This window comes from Pseudoliparis swirei, chromosome 9 (genome assembly GCF_029220125.1).
Source record: "Pseudoliparis swirei isolate HS2019 ecotype Mariana Trench chromosome 9, NWPU_hadal_v1, whole genome shotgun sequence".
In the NCBI taxonomy this organism is placed as follows: Eukaryota; Metazoa; Chordata; class Actinopteri; order Perciformes; family Liparidae; genus Pseudoliparis; species Pseudoliparis swirei.
In genome coordinates this window covers 20,274,119-20,290,670 of record NC_079396.1, presented here as the reverse complement: position 1 = coordinate 20,290,670, position 16,552 = coordinate 20,274,119, and the positions used below count along the sequence as shown (strand labels likewise).

The following is a 16,552-nucleotide window of genomic DNA, read 5'->3' as shown; positions in this document are numbered from 1 at the left end:
TAGGTTCACTGATTGGGTAACACTGGGCACCTGTGGCTATATGTAGAGGTGGATAGGCACAGAACCAGCATGCACCAGGGTGGCCAATGGTTTTTTACCACAGCACAGCACAGAGAGGAAGTGTCAACATTTTTTTTTTTTTTTTTTTTGTTGGTTTAAGAAATAAATTATCAGAATACTAACAGGCGGAAATGGACAGTACTTTCTTTTGCATGCGTCAACACCAAAACCCACGGTGCATCAGTGGCGGTTTGATTTATCTTTTTGTTTGATTACGGACGACAAATGGCCACTACACAAAGTAAAAAACCTTGCCTGTGAACGCAAGAAGAGGATCCCGCAGTATTGGACTGGATGGATTGCATTGGATCGTGTTGGATTATCGACGGAGAAACTGGTATGTGATGCGACTGCTGTAGAGGACAACGGCTAAACGAATGGAGTTTAAAAGTCACCACACAGCCATGTTTCGTGAAGTTTAAGAAGTCTGACAGCGGTGACGCGCTGCATGTGATCATTGCGCAATACGTGTGCACCACTATCAGCGGCCACATTGATTAAAAGGCTGACTTCAGTGAGTGTCTGTGTGATGAAGCGGATCGGCCAGTGAGCACCCCGTCTGTGTTTGCTGCCTTTAAGCCGCATTTATGTCCGATTGCGGATTTTGATTGCTGTACAACAAGCAGTGATAATACACTTTAAAAATGGCTGACGATAAGGCGAGTGACGTTGAATCGCTGTCAGCAAGAAGGAACATTAAATTAACTTCTAAAGGCTTGGGCTATTACACGGAAATGTGCCAGCAAAAGAGAAGTACAAGATGTAAAGAAGCCAAAAAGTGTTTGGGAAACATTCGTGAGTTGATGGCATCAAATGAAAATGTCAATTCAGTGACTGCTGAAGTTTTACCAAGACGCAAATGAAATGCATGAATCGTTTGTGAACTTGCCTTTACCACAAGATGAAGTTGCAAGGCAAAATAAAAATCATGAAGAAAAAATGACTGTTTTATGAGTTCACGGAAAGAGTAAAAGACTGGCTGTCAGAAATGGGTCAACCATATGGGCAGCCACAGGATGACGTCAACGACCAGCGCATCGCAGATGAGATAAACCCTGAAGACAGTGCGTCTAACGTGTCAAGCGTAAAAGTAAACTCTGCGAGGACACAGTCGCAACTATCACGAAGTTCATCAACACCATCTGCACGCGTTGAAGCTAAAGCCGACATGGCAGCCCTGAAGGAACGGGTTGCTGCTCTCGGAAGGAAACATTTGATAGAGGACCAAGAGGAACGTTTGAGGAAAGAAACATTAAGGTTGAGGAAAGAAAAGGAGCAATTGGAGCTTGAGACGGAATTGGCAGTGACAAATGCAAAACTTCATGTCTTGGAAATGAATTCATCACAGCGTGGTTCAAAACGTTCGGATGGCATGAACTCTTATTTTGAAAGGAACACTTCTCAAAAAGCCATTCAATTAAGTGCCCGTGCCAACACCTTTGTTCCAGTTAACGTGGATGAACAACGTCACGTGTTTTCTGATCCCATAACTCAACCACAAGTTGTAAGGCCAGCCACACAAACCGTGTATGAAAATCAAGCAGGACGTGTGCAACCTCAAACTCTGACTGACAACTATCAGAATGATATTGTAAATGTTATGCAAAGACAAAATGACATCGCCGCTCTGCTGGTTCAACAGAATCTGTGCTCTGTCCTTCCTGTTAGAAATATTCCTGTGTTTGATGGAGACCCTCTCCAATACAGGTCTTTCATCAGAGCTTTTGAGAATGGAGTGGAGGAGAAGACAACTAATTGGAGTGACTGTTTACACTTTCTCGAACAATACACCAGGGGTCAGCCAAGAGACCTGGTGTGCAGTTGTCAACATTTACCTTCAGAACAAGGATACCAAAGAGCCAAAAGTCTTCTTGCAGAACACTTTGGAAACGAGTACACAATTGCATCTGCCTATATGGAAAAAATTCTCAACTGGACACCTGTTAAAAGTGAAGATCTCAAAGCACTGAAATCATTCTCTCTCTTTCTTCGAGGATGCTCAAATCTAACAGAGCAAATGATGCATATGAAGGAACTGGACTTACCATCCATTATGAGGAGCATCATCTTGAAACTCCCTTACAAATTAAGGGAAAGGTGGAGAAATGTTGCTTGTGATCTGCAGGACCGAAGTGGCCGGAGAGCACTGTTCAGTGATCTTGTTGGATTCATTGAGAAGCAGGTCAGAATTGCCTCAGACCCACTTTTTGGAAACATTCAGGAATCACAATCCACCAACTTGAAAGCCTCTAACATTGGTCATTTGACACAAAGGAAAAAGGGAAGCAGCTTTGCTACTAATGTTACTGCAGTAAAAGAAGGAGTCATTACTCCATACACCGAAAACAAGAACAAGTCTTTCTCTACTCACAACTGTCTGTTTTGTTTTCAAAGTTGTCACACAGTGGATAAGTGCCCACAGTTTAAAAGGAAAGGACATCGTGATAAGATCAATTTTATCAAGGAACAGGGTATTTGTTTTGGTTGCCTGAAAGTAGGCCACATAAGCAAAGACTGCAGGAGTCGCTTGGATTGCAATGTGTGTCACCAAAAGCACCCAGGAGTCCTTCATATAGAGCGGCAGGAGAGAGGAACAACCCCACAGCAACCCCGACAGTCTGAGAGCCCTCCAAGTGTTTCAAATGCAATGTCTCAGACCTGTGGCCACATTGGGGCTGGTGATGAAGATAATTCCATCTTTTCTATTGTTGCAGTCAAAGTCAAGAGCCAGAGGGGCAACAAAACGGTGCAGACATATGCTTTTATTGGATCCAGGAAGTTCAGGCACATTCTGTACAGAGAACTTGGCAAGAAAATTGAACTCAACTGGTAAAAGAACAAGTATTTTATTAAGAACAATGGGTCAAAAGAAGATTGTGAATGCACATATTGTGTCAGGTCTTGAAGTGTCTGGCATGAGTTCAAATGATTTCATTGAGTTACCTGATGTTTTAACTCAAAAGACCATGCCTGTCTCTACACTGAATGTCCCACGACAGGAGGATCTGGATCAATGGTCCTATCTCAAGGAGGTTAAGCTCCATGACATTGATGCAGATGTTGAGCTACTAATTGGAACTGATGCTTCAAAAGTGATGGAGCCTTGGGAGCTGATAAACAGCCAGGATGAAGGACCCTATGCAGTGAGAACCAGAGTGGGTTGGGTCATTCATGGTCCACTGCGTGGGAGAAGCAGTAAGAGTACGAGTGGCTGCCTTGCTATAACAGCCAACCGAATCTCTGTGGAACATCTGCAAGAAATGCTGGTCAAACAGTATAACCATGACTTTAATGAGAGATCATCGGAGGAGCAGATTGAAATGCCCAGAGAAGAATTCAAGTTCATGAACACAATGAACAGCACAACAGTACTGACTGGAGAGCATTACTGTATTGACTTACCTTTCAGACAGAAAGATTCTGTCTTGGCTAACAATCGCTGTGTTGGAGAACAGCGCCTACGAAGCCTGAAAAGAAAGATGGATAAGAATGGCCCGTTTAAGGACGAATACATCACGTTTCTAAACAACATAACACAAGGATATGCTGAGATGGTACCTGCTGATCAACTCAAGCAGACGACAATTCCTCGACTGGAACTCACAGCCGCAGTTCTTGCTGTGCGAGTTGATAACATGCTTCGGAAGGAGTTGCAACTTAAGCTTGAGAAGTCAGTTTTTTGGACTGACAGTACAACCGTTCTGAAATATATCGCAAGTGAAACCAGGAGATTCCATACGTTTGTGGCAAATGGGACCGCTTTTATCAGAGAAGCAGCTGATGTGGTTCAGTGGAGATTCATGGGTTCTAAGGAGAATCCAGCCGATGAAGCATCAAGAGGATTACGAGCTGAAGGAAAGTTTGTCTGCTGTGAATCATGGCAAAATTCAAAGGTCTTTGACCCAGGAGGACATAAAATGGAACTTTAACACTCCAGCAGCTTCCCATCAAGGCGGCATCTGGGAGCGCCTGATTCGTTCAGTGAAAAGTGTCCTCACCTCAATTCTTAAACAGCAAACTCTGGACGATGAAGGGCTCCAGACCATCTTCTGTGAGGTTGAGGCAATACTTAATGATAGACCCATCACAAGAGTGTCAGACGACCCAGATGACCTCGAAGCTCTCACACCAAACCACATTCTACTTTTAAAGGGAAAATCAATCATGCCACCAGGACTTTTTGATAAAGATGATCTGTACATCAGGAAAAGGTGGAAGCAGATTCAGTACATGGCTGAACTTTTTTGGAAGAGATGGATCTCTGAGTACCTTCCATTGATGCAAGAAAGACAAAAATGGACAAGGCCAAGAAGAAGCCTCACTACTGGAGACATACAGGACTGTCTCAGAAAATTAGAATATTGTGATGAAGTTCTTTATTTTCTGTAATGCAATTAAAAAAACAAATGTCATGCATTCTGGATTCATTACAAATCAACTGAAATATTGCAAGCCTTTTATTCTGATTTATTGCTGATTATGGCTTACAGCTTAAGAAAACTCAAATATCCTATCTCTAAATATTAGAATATCATGAAAAAGTATACTAGTAGGGTATTAAACAAATCACTTGAATTGTCTAATTAACTCAAACACCTGCAAGGGTTTCTGAGCCTTGACAAACACTCAGCTGTTATAAATCTTTTTTTTTACTTGGTCTGAGGAAATATTAAAATTTTATGAGATAGGATTTTAGAGTTTTCTTAAGCTGTAAGCCATAATCAGCAATATTAAAAGAATAAAAGGCTTGCAATATTTCAGTTGATTTGTAATGAATCCAGAATGCATGACATTTTTGTTTTTTTAATTGCATTACAGAAAATAAAGAACTTTATCACAATATTCTAATTTTCTGAGACAGTCCTGTAGTTCTTATTGCGGACGCCACAGCTCCAAGAGGATCTTGGATGATGGCAAAAGTGTTGGAAGCAAGACCAGATGCAAAGGGACTGGTGCGCACTGTGCGGCTTCAAACAAGAACCAGCGTTCTGGAGAGACCAGTGACGAAGCTCTGTCTGCTATTGGAAGCAGCAGCTTAGCATACTAATGCTTTCTCTACCTCCATCTTCTCTACCTCTAATTTCTCTCTATTTTTCTTCTTTTGTAGGTTCATCAAGAAGATGTGTTTAAATGTATGATATAGAATATTCATAATTTCATAGTTTGCCATTGGAATGTAGGTTGTAGGAATAGCTCCGTTTAAGAATATAATTAATTGTGATTGTATGCACAATTAGGGGCCGGAATGTTGGAGCTATTTAATTTGACTTTTGTATTTAGGTTGTATTGTAAAGTAATATTGATTATTTATTGCTTATTTAGGTTATGTTTTGATATGTTAGTTGTTTCTTAGGATAGTTGTAATTTAGTTTAATATATTTAGTTGTAGTTTCACTGATTGGGTAACACTGGGCACCTGTGGCTATATGTAGAGGTGGATAGGCACAGGACCAGCATGCACCAGGGTGGCCAATGGTTTTTTACCACAGCACAGAGGAAGTGTCAACATTTTGTTTGTTCTTTTTTGTTGGTTTAAGAAATAAATTATCAGAATACTAACAGGCGGAAATGGACAGTACTTTCTTTTGCATGCGTCAACACCAAAACCCACGTTGCATCAGTGGCGGTTTGATTTATCTTTTTGTTTGATTACGGATGACAAATGGCCACTACAATAACTTCCCATCATACAACAGTTAAATGGAGGGAGATCATGTCAAGTAGTTCACTCTTAAATGCGTGAGTGTTTTAAGCAACACAATACATTGAGAATAGGCAAACAATTAGGTAACTACCAAGACTCTCCTCCGAGGTTTGATGCACTTTTTACATGCATGTATTAAATAATAATAACATTAAAATTTATTATTATTATAATAAATGCATGTAAAAAGTGCATCAAACATCGAAATGTAAAATATAAATACATTTTATTTACATTTTACATTTCGATGTGTCAATGATTCACGATCTACTTTATTTTCGAACATAATGCAGCTCGTGAAACTATTTAAGGAAATGAATGCCGGCTGAATTCCAGCAATGTCTGTTTGCTTGCAGTGTGGCCACGAGATGGTAGTTTAAATCCACACTGATGGAGTCGATAATAAATGCATGTTTGTTTGTAGTTTATGCAATATCTATGAAGCTGCGTCAGTGGTCAATAAGCTGTCACTTCAAACGTGTTTTCATATCATCCTGGACCTGGCTGCTTTTTCACAATATGGATGCTAATTTTAAATATATATTATATATATATATACACGCCTTCACCTACATGTACCCCCATTTGAGAACCACTAGAGGGTAGCATTTAATACATTAAGGTCGACTAAACAGTGACTCATGCAGCGCAGGACACAGTAGGAAAACACAACCAACAACCGGTGCATTGTTGTTACCTTTATAGTATGAATCAATCTGCATGTGAGCTAGAATACAACAAGGATGACCTGATCTTGATCACACATGTCGGCCAAATCTCAAGTTTGTTATCATGGCCAAATTTCTGATTTTTATTTAGTCCTCAACTTGTTAATTGAGGACAAATTGGTTCAGGAAAACTGTAAATGCTGATGCTGTATTTTTGTATTTGTTAATTTACTCTGTAATGTATGAAGCAGGCACGTGCACAGACATTTTGGGGGGCAGGTGCTCAAACCAAAAAAAAGGGCACCCAATGCCCAAAAAAATTTCTGACAGAGTTGAAGCATTAGCATCAATACACTGATGATGCTCTCCTCGACCTGCGTTTTCTCTGGCAGCATCAGACCACTAGCTTACATTTTCTTTCTGAATAAAGATGAATTATTATATAGCAACAACAGTACAAGCATTCTGATTGGCTAATGGGCGTCATGCCAGCCACGTATTGCCCTCCTCGCTGGTCTGACACGGATCCGTATTGCCCTCTGACGTCATTTTCAAAATGAGCGATATTGATAGACATCAACAGCCAAGAGCAGTGGTCCTCAAACTAAGGCCCGCCTCCACATTTGGCCCGGCCCTCTGAACAAGAGAGGCCTTATGATTTTTTTTTCAGTCTGGCCACGCAAATCCTAGACTAGCCCCTGTTGAATAGAACGGAATAAGAATTATTTCTCTTTTCTCTCTCTTCCCTCTCTCCCTCTCTCTCTTTTCTCTTGAATTCTCTCTCTCCCTCTCTTCTCTTCTCTCTCTCCCCCTCTCTCTATTCTCTAAACATAACTAACGTCAGTAAACAGCTGGATGAGGCTTTGAAATCACGGAGTTTTTGTTTGTTTATTTTTTTAGGAACCGTCGGACCAGTTGTGACGTCATGTTTTCAGCAGCGCTAATGTTGTGGTTGATTTATCACAAAACAACGTTAGGGGACAAACAGCGTCATGACCTGTGTGTCTGGTGCTGCGGGTCAGAGGAGAAGGAGGTGCACCCGTTCGGTGGCGCGAGGAGCACTGCGCGGAGGAGGGAGGGGCGCGGCGGGGGGAGGGAGAGGAGCAGTGTTGCCAGGTCCGCGGTTTTCCCGCGGAATTGGGCTACTTTTGAAGTGTTGCCGCGGGTTGAATTTTTTGTCCGCTGGTTCGGGTAGACCTATTTTGCATGCAAATTACATGAATATCTTAAAATAAAAATCCATATTTTAAATGAAATTTATTTATACCCAAATCCTACCAAACTGACTCCAGATCAGCACGTACACACATGGACATGGGACACGCCCACATACACACACTTTAAAAGCAGTGTATATGGTTTGGCACGGGCATATTTTGAGTTCTGATATTGGGCTGGTTTTTGGGTTGGTTTTGTCACAGACCTGGCCCGAGAACATATTCCTGGATTTCTTTATTACACTTTCTAGGACATCCACGGCTAGTGACAATTAAAACAAGCATATAGTACATGCACAATAGCTTTATGAATACGTATGTATTCATAGTTTATGTTTCAATTCACATTGCACTATGTCGTCCCAGATGAAGCTGAAGGGTCCTGCTGGTCCGTGCGGAGGCCACGATGCAGCTGATACACAGAACAGATCAGAGGTCGTCAATCAAATCCTTTCACAATAAACTAAACAACGAAGACAACAACCGCTGCAGAGCGAACATGACAACAAAGTGCATCGTGGCCGCCGGAGCTGAGAAGCAGTTGTGTCCAAAAATGAAGTGCAGCACATTAGTCCCTTTAGTGGAAGCTGTTATTACAAGTGAATAAGTATATGCCTTTTCTTCCTCAGTCATAGGAACGACTCAGCGGAAGTTAACGCTCTTGTCCTACAGTCACGACGGCTAAAAGATGTTCGACTGATATTATCACACGGATAATGGACAAGCATTTTAATATGCATCTGTAAGAGGTCGGTAGGAGCAGACAGAGCTCGCCGTGGCCGAAGCCGACTGAGGGGATCGATGCAAATGATTGAAAGTGAATGATTTTTAAAAAACGTTTCTTTTAATCAGCGAACCGCATCCCACACTTTGTTCTACCGTCCGAAACAATGACAAGAAATCAGCGAGTAGGCAGAATCAACCCATGCTTTTATTTAATCCATTGCATATGTAACCCAGTGTTAAACATAAAGAGAACTCGAGAAATAAAGATCCCGAACTCTAGTGTTGCGTCTGGTTTATTATCAAATTTCACCGGCCTACACATTTAAAACCATTTTTTTCCCATTCTTGTTAGTTTTTTCTACATAAAGTTGTATGATCTACAGTGCTATCCAATAGACTGCAAAGAACAAGGAATCCATAAAAATAACATTTGACTTGTCTTGTGAAACTTACAGACAAGTTGGCATTCTAAAGACATAACCCCAAAAAATAATTGTCTTGAAGACCTTTTTTAAAGTTACAGTTTGTGTTTTCCTTTCAAACCATAAAAAATATAACACGTAATGAGAAAAGAACCCACTGTTTCCGTTGGTCCAGGGCTGTTTAGAATCTACAGTATGTGTCAAAATAAGAGTCCCGAGTCGGGACAGTGACCCGCCCGGAACCCCCGACCCGCCCTCCACGACAGAAATATACGAAACCTTCTCCCGGCCAGGCAGAATGATGTCGCCGCCGTGTCGTAGGCGGAGTCACATCAGGGAGGCTCGGACCGGGCCACGCGGAGGCACCTGAGCTAAATTGTGAGTGTCATGGCAAAGGCTGTGAATACTTATGTACATGTTATGTTTTCGTTCTTTATTTTAAACAGATTTGCAAAAATTAGCAAAAAACAGTTTTCACTTTGTCATTATGGGTTGTTGTGTGTAGAATGTTGAGGAACATTATGAATTTAATCCATTTTGGAATAAGGCTGTAACATAACAAAATGTGGAAAAAGTGAAGCGCTGTGAATACTTTCCGGATGCACTGTATGTGTGTATATATATATATGTGTGTGTATATATATATATTAGGGCTGTGAAACGATTACAATTTTTAATCGGGTTAATCACAGGTTTTTGTGGATTAATCATGATTAATCACATATTACCGATATTCTCGGTATATTTTGTGAGAACATAGAGATTTATGACAAAAGACGTTTTGGGGTGGCTTTAGCTCAGTGGGGTAAGAGGGCCGTCCTGCAACCGCAGGGTTGTGGGTTCGATCCCCGCTCTCCCCATTAGTTGCGAGTCGAAGTGTCCTTGAGCAAGGCACTGAACCCCCAGTTGCTTCCCGGGCGCTTCACCGCAGCCCACTGCTCCTTAATAACTAAGGATGGGTTAAATGCAGAGAACTAATTTCCCCTTGGGGATTAATAAAAGTGTATATTCTATATATATGTGTGTATATATATATGTGTGTGTATATATATGTGTATATATATACAGTATAATATATATATGCATATATATACTGTATTTAATTCGTTTTTTATTCATTTCATTTGATTTATATTATTTCTTTTTTTCATTTTAGAATTAAGCTATTCTGTGAATCGGCCAAACCTCCCTTCCCAGGGGGGGGTGTGAGGGATTCTTATGGCAGAGACACACGAGGTGAATCAAACCGAACCCCCCCCACACCTGCAGAAGGTGTAGGCGATTCTACACCCGGGAAAGTTTAGGAAATTTGCCTACAAACCCCCCCCGTGTGGCGGTAATGGCCGACACTCAGGGGAGGGCAGGCAAATCCCTAGAACTTTCGCCAACTGCCTTCTACGGGACTCACAGATCCGCCCCACTCCTTCCAAAGAAGGAGCAGTGCCGCCTGCTAGAAATCACTTGTATTACATACTCTGATTCGCTGCTCCGTGACGTCACAGGCGACTTCAAAGCACAGAACCAGTTAGAACTGGTGGGTTGAGTGACGTCACAATGCTCGCTTCAAAGACGTCTCTATGGTAGTTCCGATGCGATATATCTTTGGCCACAAGTCTTTGGGGGCGCTGTTTCCCCCCTGGACACGAGGCAAAGAGACCCGTATGTTCCCCTTTGAGTGAGAGACGACCAGTGTTGCCAGGTCCACGGTTCTCCCGCGGAATTGGGCTACTTTTGAAGTGTTGCCGCGGGTTGAATTTTTTGTCCGCTGGTTCGGGTAGACCTATTTTGCATGCAAATTACATGAATATCTTTAAATAAAAATCCATATTTTATATGAAATAATTTATTTATACCCAAATCCTACCAAACTGACTCCAGATCAGCACGTACACACATGGACATGGGACACGCCCACATACACACACTTTAAAAGCAGTGTATATGGTTTGGCAAGAGCATATTTTGAGTTCTGATATTGGGCTGGTTTTTGGGTTGGTTTTGATTGGCCATTGGGCTGGTTTTGTCACACAGACCTGGCAACCCTGGAGAGGGGGGCTCGTGAGCGCCGCGGAGCGGGTCTAGGTGAAATTCTCACAAGAACTCAAATAAATGCCCCGTCGGATATTAAAACACATTTTGGGGGACTTGATGACAGAAAGACTAACGTTTATTCTTAAATAGCCTACGGATGAATAAAAAAAATGTGTCTCCAGCAAAAAGGGCACTTTACTCATCCAGGGCAAAGGGGCTGGTGCTTGAGCACCACTAGGGCTCTATCTGTGCACGTGCCTGCTATGAAGCCTACAGTGTATTATATGTTGTATGTTTGCAATGTAATAATACAATGTATAATGTAATAATACAGTCTACTGTGGGAAATAAATACGATTAGAATGTTCATATAAATGGAAAGTTAGGAATATAGCACCATAGAAGGGGGTTTATTCTTCATGCTTCCAACATATTTTTTGGACATTTATGTCAGACTGCAACCCAATATTATTTTTCTCATTGATTAAGTATTTTCTTGATTAATGGTTTGGTCTAAAACATTTAGAAAAATACCCAACTACTGTGTGTGCGTGTGTGTGCGTGTGTGTGTATATGTGTGCCCATGTGGCATCAAGCTGCCAGCTTCTCTCAATGTTTCGTGCCATATTGGTTCGTTTTCTTTTAATTCCTTCTCTGGCTGCATAGCAATGCTTGCCTCTGTTGGTTGCACAGGGAAAAGAATATCCTCCAGACAGTTTCGATATTTTTCTTTACACTTAAGCAAAATAAATTGCTTCACATCTTCGTCAATACTTAATTAGCTTGGACTCCTCGGTGTAATGGGAGTTTTCACATCCAATAAGTTCTAATTCAGTTCAGCTCTGATACAAGTAGATTTCTTGAGATACACTTTATACTATAGACATACACAGTTCTGTATTTATACGATTTAAACTCTTTCTTATTTGTGGTTTTGGATGCACATTCATATTATCTTCACAGGGTTGGCAACCCCCCAGCTGTGGCTTTGCTGTCATCACAATGTTGGTCACTGTGCTCAAAAATGCTTCTCAGAAAATGCTTGACTCAGCAGCAAAGAAAGATAAAATAACGTTGCAATAACATGGAAATATTACCATCCATTAAATGAGCAGTCTGTCTCCTGGAGAGAGTATGCTCACAGATAAATCATGTCCAAACTACCAAGTTAACCTATTTAATCCGCTCATTAATTGTCGATACGTTTTCTTTTAATTGATGTCAGTGTTGTACCTCAAACAAACAGATGTATCTGTTTCTGTGTGACTCATTATTGGATGGATGGACTAATGTGCAGCTATTTAAGCTCGTTACTAAGTACAGTAATATGACATTTAACAACACTTTCTCCTAAAATGTAGTGTCTTGTGAAGCACTAAAGCTTTGGTCTAAAAAAAGAGGGGAGATCTGGAAGTGTTGCACACACACAGGAATGTTAATTAAAGACAAAACCAAGTTTCTAATAAAAATAGATTCCTTTCGTAGAAAACTAGATCGACACTGAATTTGAATCTGGTAAGCGCCGCAGTTAATGATTAATGTTATCAAAGCAACATGTCGCTGACAGTTAATTAATGAGTAAAATTGATTTAAAAGTTTCTTACTTTTATTAATCTCCTGCTATGCTATTTACCATTTCCCTTAATCCAAAAAGGTTAAATGAAAGGATTTCAAACACTGAGCCTCGGCTTTCTGTTACTCCAGAAAAATCCATCAATGTTTTTATTTCTTTCTTGAATAATGCTGCACCAGCCACAAAGGACAATACCATTAACATGAGAGCAGACCTAAAGATAGAAAAATGCTGTTTGCGTCCTGATTTGAGGGGAAACTAATTGTCAGTCTTTTGGTACATATTTGCAGGATCAGACATGGTTGTTTAAAAAAAACTGATTTCAATCCAAAAGTAACTTATTTGAGTAAATATAGCACCAAAAACAGCATATCTAAATGTCATATGCATTCGAGATTATAGACATTTCTGTGTGTGCCCCTCTTTCAATGAATGATAATCAAAGACAAAGAAGAAAGAAAAAACAGAACATTATTATTTGTAACTAAGGATCTTCAAACATTCTCACAGCTATGGGGTATTGGGAAAATTCTATTTACAAAAATAAAACTTCCCCTCATTCCTTTTGGTTCCTGAACAGACCTGAACACATCCAGTGAAATGTACTTAATTAACAGGTGTTAATGTTAGTAAGTACTGTGTGATTATTAATCTAATTTAAACAAGACTAAGGGGGTCTGAAGAAGAGAGGGGTCCCACAACCAACATGAGGCTTTAGGATCAAAAGAAAGAGAAAGTTTTCGACATCTTTGCCGGTTCTGTCTGTCAATCTACAGCAGAATGACTGCAGCGACATGGCACCGTGGAGCCTCTTCAGTGAAATCATATTTCAAAGCTGTCAAAATGTATTCAAGTGGTGACAAGGACAAAATGTGGATGAAAACATTCAAGGCCATGGATAACGAAGGATACTTCATTTTAGGTTGAGCACCACTTCACCTCCAGCTGTCAAGATATTGAATGGTCATATGCACAGTTAACAGACAGTTACTCTACAATGAGCATCGCAGTTGTCCGTTCGTCTAGTGAAACCTAAACATAACTTGGATCTTTATCTTTCTCGGTATCACAGGAAGCACCATAAACTATTTTGTGATCTCCTTTACAATAATTCTAAATTTTTTGGGGGGTTTGCACTGACCAGACACCGACCACGGTTCATCCTGACATAAACGTTACACTTTCAAATACCACACTTTGCGTAATCAAAACTAAAAAGCCAGCAGGACGCCTCCCGTCCACTTTCTTTTTGCAAAATTCAGTTAAATTTCACATAAAAAATTAAACTGGAACCACGCTGACACAGACGGAGGCATCCAGACACTTCACGCTTACATTTCTGTGAAAAACCTTTTAGATGAAGATCTCAATTAAAATGTCACTCGTGATGGACTTTCAGGACGGATGCCAATTATGGTCCTTGCGAGCCTGTTTTGTTATCCTATACGTCCCGTTGACACTCATTTTAACTCGTGCAGGCCCTTTGTGGTGTTGTTTTCCAAGCCCAGAATCCCCTCTGTCTTTCGGAGCACCTCTCCTCAGGTCGTCCTACTAGAGGAATCAGCCTGTGGCCGGTCAGAGCTGGCTAACTGTCACCTCTCTGTTTGTGGATTCATTCAGGATGCAGGCCGTCCGTTGGGGTGTTGTCACATGACACGTCCCGTAGCCCTCCTGCTGTCCATTTGAGAAGTGCATGGAGACGCTCATGTCCTTGTTGCGCTGCGAGGTCGATCCGGAACGTGCTTTCGGCTCCGACTGTGGACTTCCCCTGTAGATCCTCTGTCGCAACATGGACGTGTCTCTGTAGAGACACTCGCGGAAATTGGGCTTACACAGCAGGTAGACCACGGGGTTGTAGATGGTGGACGTTTTGGCGAGCACGGCGGCGAGGGCGAATGCATCGGGAGGAACCAGTGTGGCGTCTCCGAAAGCAGCCCACATGGCCACGACGGCGTATGGAGTCCAGGCACACAGGAAGCCGATGCACACGGCCACTGACAGCTATGGAGGAGAAACGCATGCAGAAACATGACATGTAGAAGATTGATATCGCCTTTCTTTAGCGGGAAAAGAAAACGCACAGCTGGCTACATATGGGAAGATTCTACAAAGATGGAGCCAAATAGCTGCCAAACCTCAAAGTCAGTCCCACTAAAGCAAAACGCTCATATCCTCTGACCTTGACAATGAGAGCGTGTGCATTGTTGGTCCTGGTCTGTGGCGACACGTGCTGCTGGACGGCCTGGCGTGACCCCCGCACCGTCAGCAGAATGAAAGTGTAGGAAAGGAAGATGACGGTGCAGGGCAGCGCATAGCAAAAAACGAAGAGGCAGAGGATGTACGACAGAGCCGACAGCTCGCGGTTGGGCGCGTGCCAGTCGATGCAGCAGGCCGTGCCGTAAGGCTCAGCGCCGTAACGTCCCCACTGTGCCAAGGGCCCGACGGCGAACACGGACGCGTAACACCACACGCCGACGACCAGGAGGCGGGCGTGCGACGAGGAGAACCGGTTCCCTGATCAGACGGCGAGGTACAAAAAGGCGCTTTGCAGTTATTGGGGTATTTTCTTATTCATTTACAGCTTTGTGATTCAACGATGTTGCGTTGGCAACAACATGCTCATCGGATTAGTTCATCATCCTCACCGTGGTTGGGGAAGCAGACTTTAAGGCAGCACACCGAGGAGAGGGCTGTGAGGTTGGTCAAGCTGCACAGACCAAACAGGACTCCACACATGGCGTAGAGCTGACAGGTGACTTCTCCAAACAGCCACCTGGATACAAAATACAAACACATCAACCAATCAATCCTTTTTTATTATCAATTAATCTGCCGATTCATTTCCTTGACTGACTGATTCACTGTTTGGTCGATACTAGATGAACAATTAGTCAAAAACGTCTTAACTCCGAGGCGACCTCATTCAACAGTCAAGAGAAAATATATATTCAAATTACAATGAGCTCAAACCAAAAAGCAGGACATTTTCTTTTCAAATAGTTTTCATTGAGAAAGTAATTTGATTCTCGAGAATAGAAAGAAAAGGGGGGGGGGGGGCGGCGTGGGATACCTGTGTGTAAAAGCTGATGGTATGGCCAGTGGGAATAAAGAGAGCGTCATCCCAAGGTCACTGATGGAGAGATTGACGATGAAGAACTCCGCTGGCTTCAAGGTCGACCGCTTGTGATATGCGACAAGGAGCAGAATGCAGTTGCCCAGGAGGGAGAGGACACCTGTAGAGCGAAGAGAGAGGGATGGATGCGGACGTCGTGCGCCTGCAGTCGAGCACGGACAGAACGTCACGGGGAGATTTGTTGCGCGGACTTACAAAAGACGCTGTAGAGGGACCCCATGAGGAGGTCGTGCTCCTTGGAGATGGAGGAGGCAAACACAGCAGATGTGTCTGAAGCATTTCCCATCTGAAATGTCGTTCACATTAACACACATAAATCCATTTGTAATAACGCAAGTGATTAAGAAAAACACTCATTGGAGCAAATGTATTGTTGGAATGGTAAATGAAAAGCACTTATAAAGGGCCCCGTTCACACACATTCATACACTGAGGAACTAATGCTCATCACACACCGATGGCACAGACGTTGGGAGTCATTTGGGGTTCAGTATCTCGCCCAAGGACAGCTTGACATGTGGACTGGAAGAGCCGGGGATCAAACCGCTAATCTTCCGATTAGTGGACGACCCGCACTATTTTCTGAGCGACAGCCGCAGCATAAGAAAGAATCCTAAATTAGAGCAGCAACATGTGTTCCCTTGCTATCACAGGCCCCCTGCTGGACCCTCTGCAGTTTGCCTACCGGGCAAACAGGTCAGTGGATGATGCAGTCAACATGGGGCTGCACTACATCCTGCAACACCTCGACTCCCCAGGGACCGATGCAAGGATGCTGTTCGTGGACTTCAGCTCAGCGTTCAACACCATCATCCCAGAAGTCCTCCTCACCAAACTCACCCAGCTCACTGTGCCTGCCTCCACCTGTCAGTGGATTACAAACTTCCTGACGGACAGGAAGCAGCAGGTGAGGCTGGGAGAAACAATATCCAGCACCCGGTCAGTCAGCACTGGTGCACCTCAGGGATGCGTGCTCTCCCCACTGCTCTTCTCCCTCTACACCAACGACTGCACCTCA

The 16,552-nt window shown here is 42.6% G+C and overlaps 1 protein-coding gene across 1 annotated transcript; it reads right to left on the bottom strand.

Annotated features, from left to right (window-relative positions):
* Positions 1–13,976: 13,976 nt before the first annotated feature.
* Positions 13,977–15,907, bottom strand: LOC130199865 (opsin-5-like). The gene is made up of 5 exons (XM_056423693.1): positions 15,730–15,907; positions 15,472–15,634; positions 15,047–15,174; positions 14,581–14,915; positions 13,977–14,402 (listed from the first exon to the last, which is right to left on the bottom strand). Exons 1-5 carry the CDS (start codon positions 15,818–15,820, stop codon positions 13,977–13,979), a joined length of 1,143 nt encoding a protein of 380 aa, XP_056279668.1. The 5' UTR covers positions 15,821–15,907.
* Between the last annotated feature and the right edge of the window lie 645 nt (positions 15,908–16,552).

Bases quoted from the DNA above. Each gene is read 5' to 3' on its own strand.
- LOC130199865 (XM_056423693.1), bottom strand. From the start codon at position 15,820: ATGGGAAATGCTTCAGACACATCTGCTGTGTTTGCCTCCTCCATCTCC. The intron at 15,175-15,471 runs GTATCCCACGCC...TTTTGTATCCAG, and splicing joins CCATCAGCTTTTACACACAG to GTGGCTGTTTGGAGAAGTCA. The intron at 14,403-14,580 runs GTCAGAGGATAT...TCTCCTCCATAG, and splicing joins CACACGCTCTCATTGTCAAG to CTGTCAGTGGCCGTGTGCAT.